A 12,894-nucleotide genomic window follows, 5' to 3' on the forward strand; every position below is an offset into this window, starting at 1 on the left:
TGGTGAAAAAGGAAGAGAAAAGAGTGACAGAGGAGACAGACACTGATAAACACAAATCAGTATGAATGGGAAGAGAAAGGAAAGAAAAGCACAGGGAGAGAAAGGATAAAAAACAAAGGGGAGACAAGATATAGGAACACAGTAATAAGGCAGAGTAGGTTTTGAGGGGAGATTTGTTCCAGCTAGAATTTTTTCATAGCTTTTTATTTTTCCAAACATATGCAAAGATAGTTTTCAACATTCACCTATGCAAAACCTTGTGTTCTAAAATTTTCGCTCTCCTTTCCTCCACCCCTCCTATAGACAGTAAACAATCTAATATAGGTTAAACATGTGCAATTCTTCTAAACATATTTCCATATTTGTCATGATGTACAAGAAAAATCAGATCAAAAGGCAAAAGGCCAATTTTGGGAAACTACAAACAGGCTGATACAGCATAAATGTCATATGTGTGAAGGCAAGTTCTATGTTCTATGAGAGACAAACTGGGAAGGATTTTAAGTGACAAAGGAAAAAATTCACATTTTATCCTAGAAAGAGCAAAATTTTTAATCACCAAAGTTTTTGAGTACACAATCAGTCTTATATTTTATAAATGCTAACTTTATAACTATGTGAAAGAATTGTACAAAGTAAATCACATTTCGAAAATTTCTATTGATAAAATGATGGTTTTAGTGTATTTAAAAAATAAGAGGTTTAAATTTATTTTAAATTAATTTAATTAATTTTAAATTTATTTTAAAACGAGAATACTTACTACAGAAAAGAAAGAATTAGTTTTTAATGTTATTATACTGTATAGTGAATTGGATAAATGTTATACTATAATAATTAAAAATTTTTTATCAAGCACTTTCTGTTTGACCATACTCAGCATGAATTTCATAAATCATGTGAATATTAACTCTTTTTAGTTACTGAATTTAAACCAATAAAAATGGTAGAGATTTCTGTAGGAAATTAAAATACTGACACTTTCATAAAGAGATGACATTCACATATAATTCATCCTATTGTCATCTTTAAAAAAAAAAAAAAAAAAAGAGGAGATATTTTCTTACCTAGACATATGATGAGCAGCAGTGCCTAAAGCTCTTCGCCCCAGAACACAGAGTCCATAACAAAGAGTTACTAGGGAAGAATCTTTATCTGCATCTAGTGGCTTTGGAAAAAAGTAGAAAAAAGCAAGAGAATGGATGATTACCTAATAATTCAGGCTGAAGGGAAGGAGCATTCAAGTAGAAAGATAAAATAAAGGAAATCTCATTTGTTGTATGGCTTCAACTTCAAACAAAATCCAAATAAAAATAAATTTAGTTCTAAGAGAAAGTGAATCATTAGCATAAGCCATGAATACTTTGTGATCCCAAGATTTAGTATGGTGCTATAAAAATGTAATATAATAAAATCATTATCATTATTTTATAGTTTACCAAGTAGAAAATTTTAAAATCAGTTTTTCTTTTTTTTTTTCTTTTTTTTATGTTCTTTTTTTTTTTTAATTTTTATTTAATAGCCTTTTATTTACAGGTTATATGCATGGGTAACTTTACAGCATTAACAATTGCCAAACCTCTTGTTCCAATTTTTCACCTCTTACCCCTCCACCCCCTCCCCTAGATGGCAGGATGACCAGTAGATGTTAAATACATTAAAATATAAATTAGATACACAATAAGTATACATGACCAAAATGTTATTTTGCTGTACAAAAAGAATCAGACTTTGAAATATTGTACAATTAGCTTGTGAAGGAAATCAAAAGTGCAGGTGGGCATAAATATAGGGATTGGGAATTCAATGTAATGGTTTTTAGTCATCTCCCAGAGTTCTTTCTCTGGGCATAGCTGGTTCAGTTCATTACTGCTCCATTGGAAATGATTTGGTTGATCTCATTGCTGAGGATGGCCAGGTCCATCAGAACTGGTCATCATATAATATTGTTGTTGAAGTATATAATGATCTCCTAGTCCTGCTCATTTCACTCAGCATCAGTTCGTGTAAGTCTCTCCAGCCCTTTCTGAAATCATCCTGTTGGTTATTTCTTACAGAACAGTAATATTCCATAATATTCATATACCACAATTTATTCAGCCATTCTCCAATTGATGGGCATCCACTCAGTTTCCAGTTTCTAGCCACTACAAAAAGGGCTGCCACAAGCATTCGTGCACATATAGGTCCCTTTCCCTTCTTTATAATCTCTTTGGGATATAAGCCCAGTAGTAACACTGCTGGATCAAAGGGTATGCACAGTTTGATAACTTTTTGAGCATAGTTCCAAACTACTCTCCAAAATGGTTGGATTCGTTCACAACTCCACCAACAATGCATCAATGTCCCAGTTTTCCCACATCCCCTCCAACAATCATCATTATTTTTTCCTGTCATCTTAGCCAATCTGACAGGTGTGTAGTGTTATCTTAGAGTTGTCTTAATTTGCATTTCTCTGATTAATAATGACTTGGAGCATCTTTTCATATGGCTAGAAATAGTTTCAGTTTCTTCATCTGAGAATTGTCTGTTCATATCCTTTGACCATTTTTCAATTGGAGAATGGCTTAATTTTTTTTTATAAATTAGAGTTAATTTTCTATATATTTTGGAAATGAGGCCTTTATCAGAACCTTTGACTATAAAAATATTTTCCCAGTTTATTGCTTCCCTTCTAATCTTGTCTGCATTAGTTTTGTTTGTACAAAAACTTTTCAGTTTGGTATAATCGAAATTTTCTATTTTGTGATCAGTAATGATCTCTAGTTCTGCTTTGGTCATAAAGTCCTTCCCCTTCCACAGGTCTGAGAGGTAAACTATCCTGTGTTCCTCTAATTTATTAATAATTTCATTCTTTATGCCTAGGTCATGAACCCATTTTGACCTTATCTTGGTATACGGTGTTAACTGTGGATCAATGCCTAGTTTCTGCCATATTAGTTTCCAATTTTCCCAGCAATTTTTATCAAACAGTAAGTTCTTATCCCAAAAGCTGGGGTCTTTGGGTTTGTCAAAGACTAGATTGCTATATTTGTTGAAAATCAGTTTTTCTAATAGTTTCCAACAGAAGTATTCATCCTAATAAGTAAATATAACTTTTACTACAATAAAGACTATTGAGAAAGCCTAGCTTATGACAAACAGTTCTGTATTTATCCATCATCAGTTGAGAGAATAGAAGTAAAATTACCATGATCAACTATAATATGCATATAGAATAGTTTATTACATCTTTAGGAAAAAACAGTGGCATTTTATTATTCAAAAAAAAAATACTTCCAACAAACCATATTCAGAGTTAATAGCTAGGCTATCCTTATTTCCTCATGAACATGAAGTCTTAACTCTCTTAATAGCCAAATATATGGGTCATGATGAAAATATATTAAAAATTATGCAACTTAATTCCACACATATTTAACAAATACTATGAGCAATATACATTGGAGAGAAACTAGCATAGAAGGGTGCAAAGCATACTGAAGCAAACCTACCTTTGCTCTTCGAGAACAGCAATATTCAATCCAGTTGAGATAAATCACACAAAAACTTTCTCTGGATATGCCTGCTAGTCGATGATCATAATCTTCATCAATATTTGGATTAAATGTAGGGTCTACATCAACATAATTGCGGTCAGCACATAAGCGCAGTCCTTCCTGCATTGTCTCATTGGCCAGCCATTCTTCTAGTTTGGAGGAGGTTGTAACGTAATAGATGATACCCTAAATTGCAGCAACAACAACAAAAAGGTTGTAACATAGCAATAAAAAAAGCCTTAAACTGCAAAACCAAATTAAGACATTAAGTATCTACCACATGCAAAGCATTTTTCTAAGGATTGGAGATAAAGATTACCATTAAAAAGCTTACATTCTTTTTTGGGAAGGTAGGAGTGGGTAAATTCAACATGTACACTAGATGAGTCAATAAAAAAAATAATTTCAAGAGGTTGAGAGAAGGCCTTGGCTAGAAAGTGGCACAGAATCTGTGTTTAGAAAAATGTGTTGAAAAGGATTCTAAAAAGTAAAGGTGAGGGAGAAGTAAATTCTAGATGTGGGGGAAAAACCATTGCAAAGGAATGGAAACAAATGATGGAATGTCAATGACAGGGTATAGCTAACAGTTCAGTTTGACTAGACTTAGATGCATGAAGGAAAAAGTAAGATGAAATACAGCTGGAAGGGTAAGTGGGAGCCATAGAAGAAAGAGATTAGAACAACAAGTTAACATTTTAAAAAAATTTCTCCTAAAGGCAACAGAGTCACTGAAGAATTTTCAGTAGGTGAATGACATGGTCACATCTGTGCCTTAGAAATTTCAACTTGGAAGCTATATGGCAGTTAAAAAGAGGATAAGTTGGAAGCAGAATCCAATTAAATAGGTGATTTTAAGATGGGTCTGGAATGTGGTGCAAGCTGTGTGAGTGGAGAGAAGGTGATGATTGAAAAGGATAAGGAGCAGGTAGAACTCTCAAGATTTGGTAGCTATTGAATATAGGAAGCTGCAGGAAAAAGCCAAGGACTCCAAGGTTACAAACCTGGGTTACTAGAAGGATGGTGATATCTGCAATAGAAATGGTTTGGAGGAGGAGTGGATTTTGAACAGGGAATGGTTTGACATATATTTAAGGTATCCACAAAACATGCAGATGAAACAGGGAGCTGGTGATGTAGGACTGGAATTAAGAGGATTATAGCTGGACATAAAGATGTAGAGAAAAGCTACAAAGATAATAATTAAGCCTATGGGAACTAATAAAATTGTGAAAGGAGAATGCAGGAGAAAAGAAAAGCATTAAGAATAGGAAATTAGGGATGAAAATTGAGACAAAGAATTAAAAACAAGTAAAGAAGACTAAGCAATACTAATGGAAGAAAACCAAGAATGAGTTCCTTCCTTTCCCTTTCAAATTTTCCTTACTTTTCTCACATATTCTGCAATCCAGAATTCTACAGTATTTCTACCTTTTCAATTCTGACACTTTACAACTGCCTCCCCTACATTTTCTACCACCAGTGGTACTAGCCTATTTTCTGCTGTTTCTTGCATACAACGCTCCAACCTCCCAATTCTGGGCATTTTTACTGAGTATCCCCCATGTTCTCCCTCCTTATCTTCGTCTCCTTGTCTCTATGATGGCTTCCTTCATGTCGGCAAAGTTCTATTTGCTACACGAAGCTTTTTGCCATATCTCTAAATAATACTGACTTCCCTTTAAGATTAGTTTGAATGTACCTTCTATACCTTTTCTGTATGTAATTTGCTTGCTCTTATCTATTCTTTTAGCTATCACAAGACTGTGAATTTGGGAACAAGGATAGTTTTTTGTTTTTTGTCCTTTTTATCACTAGTGCTTAGCACAGTGCCTGACACAAAAAGGGCATTTACTAAATGCTTCTTGACTTCAAAAAAGTGTGAAGAATAGACTAGAGTGGAAAGTTGCTGGTATTCTTTTAATTGTAAGTTCAATGACCTATTCTCAGTCCTTGATCCTCTTGACCTCTCCTTAGCTCTCAGATGGTCATTTTCTAGTTTTTTTGGGATACTTCTCTCTCTTATTTATCTGATTGCTCATTTTCAGTTTCCTTCTCCGAGATCCTCCTCTAGGCCATACCCTCCTACTATAGGTGTCCAACAGAGTTCTGTCCTAAGTCACTTTCTTTTCTCCCTCTTACACTACACTTTACTTGGTGAGCTTATCAGCTAAAAGATAGTTCTACCATCTCATAATTGATGACTCATAAATCTACCAGTCTTGTCCCAAACCTTTTTACTGACCTCCAGTTTTACAGCTTTTAACTACATTTCAGATATCTAAACTTTATGCCCAGTAAATGTTAAATGTAATATATTCAAAAACAGACAAACTAATTTTCTCCTTAAACTGTTCCCTACTCTAAACTTATCCATCATTGTCAAAGGCAATACTTCTCAGACTTACAACCTAGATGTCACTCCTGATTCCTCAAGAATGGTGTTACTTTCAGAAAAAGGGAGATTTAGAAGAGGACTGGATAGGAGGCAAAAAATAATAAATTCTGTTTTAGAGATACTGAATCTGAGATTTCTCTGGGATATCTACTTTGAAAACGTCTAAAAGGCAGTTATATGGGATTGAAGCTCAAGGGAAGACTAGGGTTGGATTTATAGCTCTGTTTAATCAAACATACAAGAACTAAACAAGTTACCAAGAGAAAGAATCCTCCAAGACAAATGAAAAAAAATGAGGAAATATATCAAGAGAAATAGAGGGCCTAGGAAGGACCTTTAGAGTACAACCCCAAGGGAATAGGATTTGGATAATAAATCAGAAAAAGGAGACTCACAAAGAGTAGTTAGAAGAACTAGCAGATGGGAGTATCAAAAACAAAACAAAAGAATATATAAGAGAAGAGCATTGTTTCAAATGGGGCAAAATCAAGAATGATGAAAAATGAGAAAGGGTTATCAGACTGGGCAACTAGAACTTGTAATTTTGTAGAGAAAAGAATGAATAATGAAGTCAGAACTCAGACTGAAAAAAGTTGAAAAGTGAGAGGACAGGAAATGGGGACAGTAAGAATAGAAAGCCTTTTCTCAGAATTTGAGAAAGGGAAGAAAGATTTAGGGACAAGAATTTGAGGGGATAGTTTTAAAAAAAAATCTTTGAAGAATAGAGAACAGATTGTGTTTGAAGGGAGTTAGGAGCAGAACATAGGGGAAACATGAATATAATTAGAAGGTGTGAGAGAGTTTATGTAAGGGTACAAGGAAAACAAGATGGGATGAAAAACACATAGAGAAGAGTTGGCCTTGGCAAGAAAGTTCATCTCATTGTCAGAAATTGTGGGGAGTGAAGTTAAGGGGTTTTAAAATGAATAAAAGAAGAGTAGAGGGAGCTCACAGTTAATGACCTCAAATTTCTCAGTAAATCAATAGGAGAAATCCTTAGCCAACTTGTGAGAAAGAAGATGTGGGATGTAGGGGGCTAGAACTCTGGATAAATATACTTAAAACAAGGATACTTACAATAAGATGTTAACTCGGTATATGATTGATGAGATGATGGTTCTCTAGTTCACATATACTTAGTACAGTGATGTAACGGTTCTCTAATTCACCTATGCTGTATGTATAGTATGTGTAGCATGTATAGCATTTCAGTATGCTGTAATGATGTAATTGTAATAGGGTATTTAAGGGCTGAGAGATCTGGGGACACAGTCACTCAGAGTGAACAGACTGTGAAGGAGACAGACTGTGAAGGAGACAATAAAGACTTTAGACTATTCCTGACCATCCTTTGTGGTGACTATCCTGCTGAGGCCGAGGCCTGTCTGGATGACCTCCAGAAAGCTAGCCCAGACATTACATTTTGGCGACCGAATATGGGGTGTAAGGACCTACACTCAGCAGTTTGACTGATGCAATCGTAAGTTCAGTGGAGAAGTCCCTGTGACCTGGAAATAGGGTGAGTAAACTAGCCACTTTTATTTTTCAGCTGGAATGGGACAAATACTAAGAAAAGAGCCTTCCCCATCCCACGGGAAACGGGAAGTGTGTAGCAAGCACAGTTAATAGAGCAGCAAGATTTGTTAGTAACTTGGGAGCAGATCACTGAAATCTTAGAAATATTGGAGCACATGTCTCCTTGGTTCTCTAAGGAAGAAAAATTAGAGCCAATTAAGTGGAAACTAGTGGGAGACCAACTATTTGAATAATCCGAAGATAATGGTCCTGATTCAATTCTTGAGGAAACATTCTATATATACAACATAATTCAATTGGCTTTAAGGAATCCCACAAGTTTTAAAATAAAGGAGAAAGAGGCAGAGAGGGATGGTATTGACAAAGCAGCTGAAAAGTATGAAGAGTTGAAGAATTGGATAAGAATGGAATTAAGTACAGTGCTGATGAAATTAAGGAGTGTGGTGCTTCACAGCAGGAACCATCAGGGCATTCCCCATCTCCTCAGCTTCCCTCCTCAATTAACCGTTCATGGGTGAAGGAAGGAGGAAGGGGGAGGGGGAAAGGGGAGGGGCAGTGACACCAACAGCACCACCTATGCAGCAGCTTTGTCCACCCTCTCTGACATGATTACAAAAGGCACTAGTTAAAGGTAAAGAGGAAGGACAGGATACATCTGATTTGAGAACAGAAGTATAACCTGTGATTGAAGAGTTTGACTCTTCAAATCAAGAAAGAAGATACACTCCTTTTAATCTGGAAATTATCAAACATCTGAAAAAGACTTGCACTCTTTATGGGTCTACATCGTCTTATGTTAAGATTGTATTAGAGAATTTGGCTTTTGAAGTTTTAACTCCTAATGATTGGAAATCTATAGCAAGGACATGTTTAGAATCTGGACAAAACTTGTTGCGGCTTTCTGAGTATAGTGGAGAAGAGACATCTTACAACAGTTAAAATTATAACTGACTACTTCAGCTTTTTAGGCAGAGGTGCTATTGAAGGCCTGATGACACTCTCACCTGTTTCCATTCAATGGAAAACTGATACACCAGTGTGGATAGAACAGTGGTCCTTAGCTAGTGATAAAATTTAGGTCTTATTAGATATAGTACAGGAGCAACTTGACCAAGGACACTCACAACATTCTGTAAGTCCTTGGAATTCCCCTGTATTTGTTGTAAAAAAGATATCTGGAAAATGGAGGATGTTGATTGATTTAAGAAAGGTAAATGAACAGATGGAAACTATAGGAACTCTTCAGCCTGGGTTTCCATCTCCTACTCAATTGTATAGAGAATGGCCTCTTGGGGTTATAGATATTAAGGATTATTTCTATTCTATCCCTCTAAATAAGGAGGATATGAAAACATTTGCCTTTTCAGCGCCAAGCTGAGCCTTATAAAAGATTTAAATGGACAGTTTTGCCACAGGGAATGAAAAAGAGCCTTACTATTTGTCAAATGTGTGTGACTGCTGCTCTTATTCCAGTAAGAAAAGCATTTCCAAAACTTACGTTCTTACATTACATGGATGATATCTTGGGGCATGCACCTGAGGAGCAAATATTAGAAGCATGTCTACAAAAGACCATAGAAACACTAAGGAACTACAAATTGCACATACCTCCAGAAAAAATTAAAAGACACACTCCTTTTCAATATTTAGGATACGAAGTATATCCTAAGGTGCTTATAGTACAAAAAGTTTCTTTAAGAACAGAGAAGTTGAACACCTTAAATGACTTTCAGAAATTGATAGGAGATATCCAATGGATGCATCCAGTATTAGGCTTAACTACCTATCTATTGCAACTGTTATATGATATTTTAAGGGAAGACACAGCTTTAAGCTCACCACACCAGCTTACAAAAGAAGCTCAAAAGACTTTGAGAAAGGTTGAACTGGATTTATCCAATGTGGTTGAAAGCATTACTCAAAAACCCTTGGAAATATCAGTTTTTGCTACAAAAGAGGCACCTACAGCAGTCCTTCATCAAGGACACAGTGTGATTGAGTGGGTGAACCTCCTAGCACAACCAGACCAAAGCCTTACTCCTTACCCACTGCTCGTGGGTATTTTATTAAAGGCCATTAAGAGAGTAGTACAATTATCTGGGATAAGACCTGACAAGATATATACCATTTATACCAATGCACAAATTAATGTATGCTATGAAACCATCCCAGAGTGGCAAATTTTATTGGCCACAGCTCCAAATTTTACACATGAGTCTCCATTAAAGATAACCCAGCTATTACATAATTAGTAATGGATTTTTAAAGAAAAGGTTTCTAAGGTTCCTCTTAAAGGACCAACTATCTTTTTAGATGCATCCAAACATAACATTTGTGTTGTATACTCTCATGACTTAACTATAGAGTAGTCAGAACTCCTTTTCAGTCCACTCAGCAGAATGAGTTGTATGAAATCATGCTAGTTATCCAGGAGACATAAATATCTGATTCAACTTATTCAGTAGATGTGGTACAAATAATTGGGACAGCCCAAATAAAATTTGTAACTTCTAATATATATCAGCTCTTTAAGGAACTTCAAGAGCAAGTGAGAAAGTGTCAAGGTAAGATTTATAACTTACTCTCATAGTGGACTTCCAAGTCCTATTTTTTATAGAAATTCAAAGGCAGATAATAGCCTTCTAACCATGTTAGCCAATACTCCTTTATTTCAGGAAACCCAAGAATTTCATTCTAAATATCATCAGGCTGGTCGAACTTTACATTTGCAATTTGGGATAACAAAAGAGGAAGCTAAGAGCATAATGAAAGCCTGTATAGCTTGCTTTCCTTTCCATGCTCCTACACTCTCTCCAGGGAAAAACCCTTGTGGTTTGAGAACTTAATGAAATTTGGCAAATGGATGTGACCTATTATAAATTTTTTGGTCATCTGTCTTTTATCCATCCAATATAGTAGACACCTTTTCAGGATTTACTTTTGCAATACCAGCAGCAAAAGAGACAGCCTGAATGGTCATTGAATTCCTTGTACAAGCTTTTGCAATTATGGTATGACACAAGCAATAAAAACAGAAAATGGACCTGCATATACTGCTAAATATTTTGCACACTTTTGTGCACAGTATAAGATTTTACACACTACTGGCATACTTTTTAATCCTCAAGGTCAGGCAATAGTAGAGAGGAGAAAGAGACCTCAAGATGCTCCTCCAAAAACAAAAGAAAGGGGGAGCCACAAGTAATCCTAGAGAACTTCTAAATTTAGCTCTCTAAACATTAATTTTTTGATTTTTGATAAAGATGCATTGGCTCTGGCAAACAGGTTTTATAACCCACCGGATGGGCAGTGTCCAGTACAAGCAGCTCCACTATATTTAGATAATCGCCAGGTGATGAAAGATCCAGAAAGTGGTAAATGGAAGGGACCAGAAAGGTTAACTGCTTGGGGGAAAGGGTTTTCTTGTATCTCTACAGATGGAGAAGAAATCGGATGGGTGCCAACGAGCTGTGTTCACCTTGTCCATTTGAGAGAGAAAGAAAAAGAGAAGACTCTTGAAACAAAGTTAAAGACTCAAGAAACATCAGATGGTTCCATCTTTGACTATAAGTGCCACCGAAAAAACATGACAATTGACTCATGAACATCAAAAATTGTTAATGAGACTGAAGGACTTCAAAATCTGCAGGAATCATTGGAGTTCCTGACATGTGAAGTAATGGACAAAAATTGGTTTTGGACTATCTCTTGGCTGCTGAAGGAGGCATATGTGTGATTGTTATTTATATATCCTCCTTCTAGGACTTGTGGACATGTGTAATTCCTCAGGTTGAATTATGTCTGTTACATTACTACTAACCTGTGTTATATTACTATGTGCTTGTGTAATAATACCTCCAATGCTGATGGATTTATGTATACCTGTTTCAAAGTAAGACCCTTCAGTCCAGAGAAAAACTGCTAACTATCTGATTTGGAACTATCTGATTTGGTGTTCTCACCTTCCTGAACAATCAGGGAGGGCATGATCATCTCCTTTTTTGGTGTTTTCACCTCCCTTCCTGAGAAGTCAGAGAGGGTGTGACCACCTGTGTTTTAAAACAAAAGAAAGCAGGAAATATAATGTATAATATAATGTAATTGTAATAGAGTATTTAAGGGCTGAGAGAACTGGGGACACAGTCAGTCAAAGTGAACAGACTGTGAAGAGACAGACTGTAAAGGAGACAATAAAAACTCTAGACTCTATTCCTGACTATCCTCATGGTGACTATCTTGCTGAGACCAAGGGCTGTCCAGAGGACCTCTAGAAAGCTAGCCTGGACATTAGACTGGGAGACTCGAGAAAGTCTGTAATAGCTTCTGAGGGAAATGAAATAGTGAATCAAGTAGGAAGGAATAAAAGGAGTAACTTGCGAAAGTGAGAGTCCCATTTCAACTTGGATAATAATATATTTTATCATATTATGGCAAAGTACCCACATAATCTTAGGAAAGCATGAAATTTATCTTATTTTGATCACTCAAACTTTGTGCACCTTTTTAAATGGGAGACCAAATACATTTTTGGAAACTGTATTTTTGTAAAATACATAACTAACTGAAGAGATAGCCAGTCTTTGTTTCCTATCTTTAATATTGTATGCTTCAATAAAGTTTTATTAAAGAAATGAATAATGTGACTTTGTAAATATTTTGTTAACTGCTTTGGGATGCCAAAGATCATTTATATTTTAAATTATCATATCTTAATATGTTCTTCAAAACCCTTACTTTAACATAATATGTGGTGAGTATTTTCCGAAGATCAAACACTTGCAGCATAGAAGCTGCACTATTGTCAGTGATGCTGTAGCCTTCCAGCACATATTTGGTGACAAGAACCTCCCAAGCTAGCCAGCGTTGACTAAATGCAGCATTAAAGGAGAGCATGTGGGGAAGATGACCAGGTTCACAGCAACAAAAGCCATCATCTTCATCTACTCCTTCAGTAATGGCTTCTACTTCTCGTTGTTGGCAGTAAGTACCTTTAAGAAAAAAAACCATTACAAAGGAAAAAAAAAAGCCGAAGTAGATAAATAGGTAAAACTAAAATAAATAAGTAAAAGAATCCCATAAATCCTGAAATATTCTATCACTTTAAGAAATACAGTTTATGTTACTGACAAAAATTCAAGTCAACTGCTGATTATTTGTGTGTGGCTTATATTCAGCAGAACTTTGTTTTTTTAATTATATTTTCTCTATTATATAAAAATCCTGTCACTTTCCTTTATTGTCCCAAAATCTAAACTAATTAATCTTAACTTAAAAGAAACATAGTTAAGAGATAATCAATCATTTATTAAAAAAAGCCACCATGCAATAAAACTGTGACCATTTAACATCTCAGAGGCAATATCTTAACTGGAATAGACAAAAGTTCTGTATATAAATATTTGCGTAAGGGACCTAATCCTGAGG

The 12,894-nt window shown here is 35.5% G+C and overlaps 1 protein-coding gene across 9 annotated transcripts in view; it reads right to left on the minus strand.

Moving 5' to 3' along the window:
• Positions 1-12,894, minus strand: part of PCNX1 (pecanex 1) — a 222,299-nt gene that overhangs the window by 31,439 nt on the left and 177,966 nt on the right. For all 9 annotated transcript variants that reach the window (XM_031952602.1, XM_031952601.1, XM_031952600.1 and 6 more), the window contains 3 exons: positions 12,205-12,458; positions 3,495-3,725; positions 1,068-1,168 (listed from right to left, as the gene is read on the minus strand). In XM_031952602.1, coding sequence (XP_031808462.1) covers positions 1,068-1,168; positions 3,495-3,725; positions 12,205-12,458 — 586 coding nt within the window. The remainder of the gene's footprint in view (positions 1-1,067; positions 1,169-3,494; positions 3,726-12,204; positions 12,459-12,894) is intronic.

Source organism: Sarcophilus harrisii, chromosome 2 (assembly GCF_902635505.1).
Source record: "Sarcophilus harrisii chromosome 2, mSarHar1.11, whole genome shotgun sequence".
In the NCBI taxonomy this organism is placed as follows: domain Eukaryota; kingdom Metazoa; phylum Chordata; class Mammalia; order Dasyuromorphia; family Dasyuridae; genus Sarcophilus; species Sarcophilus harrisii.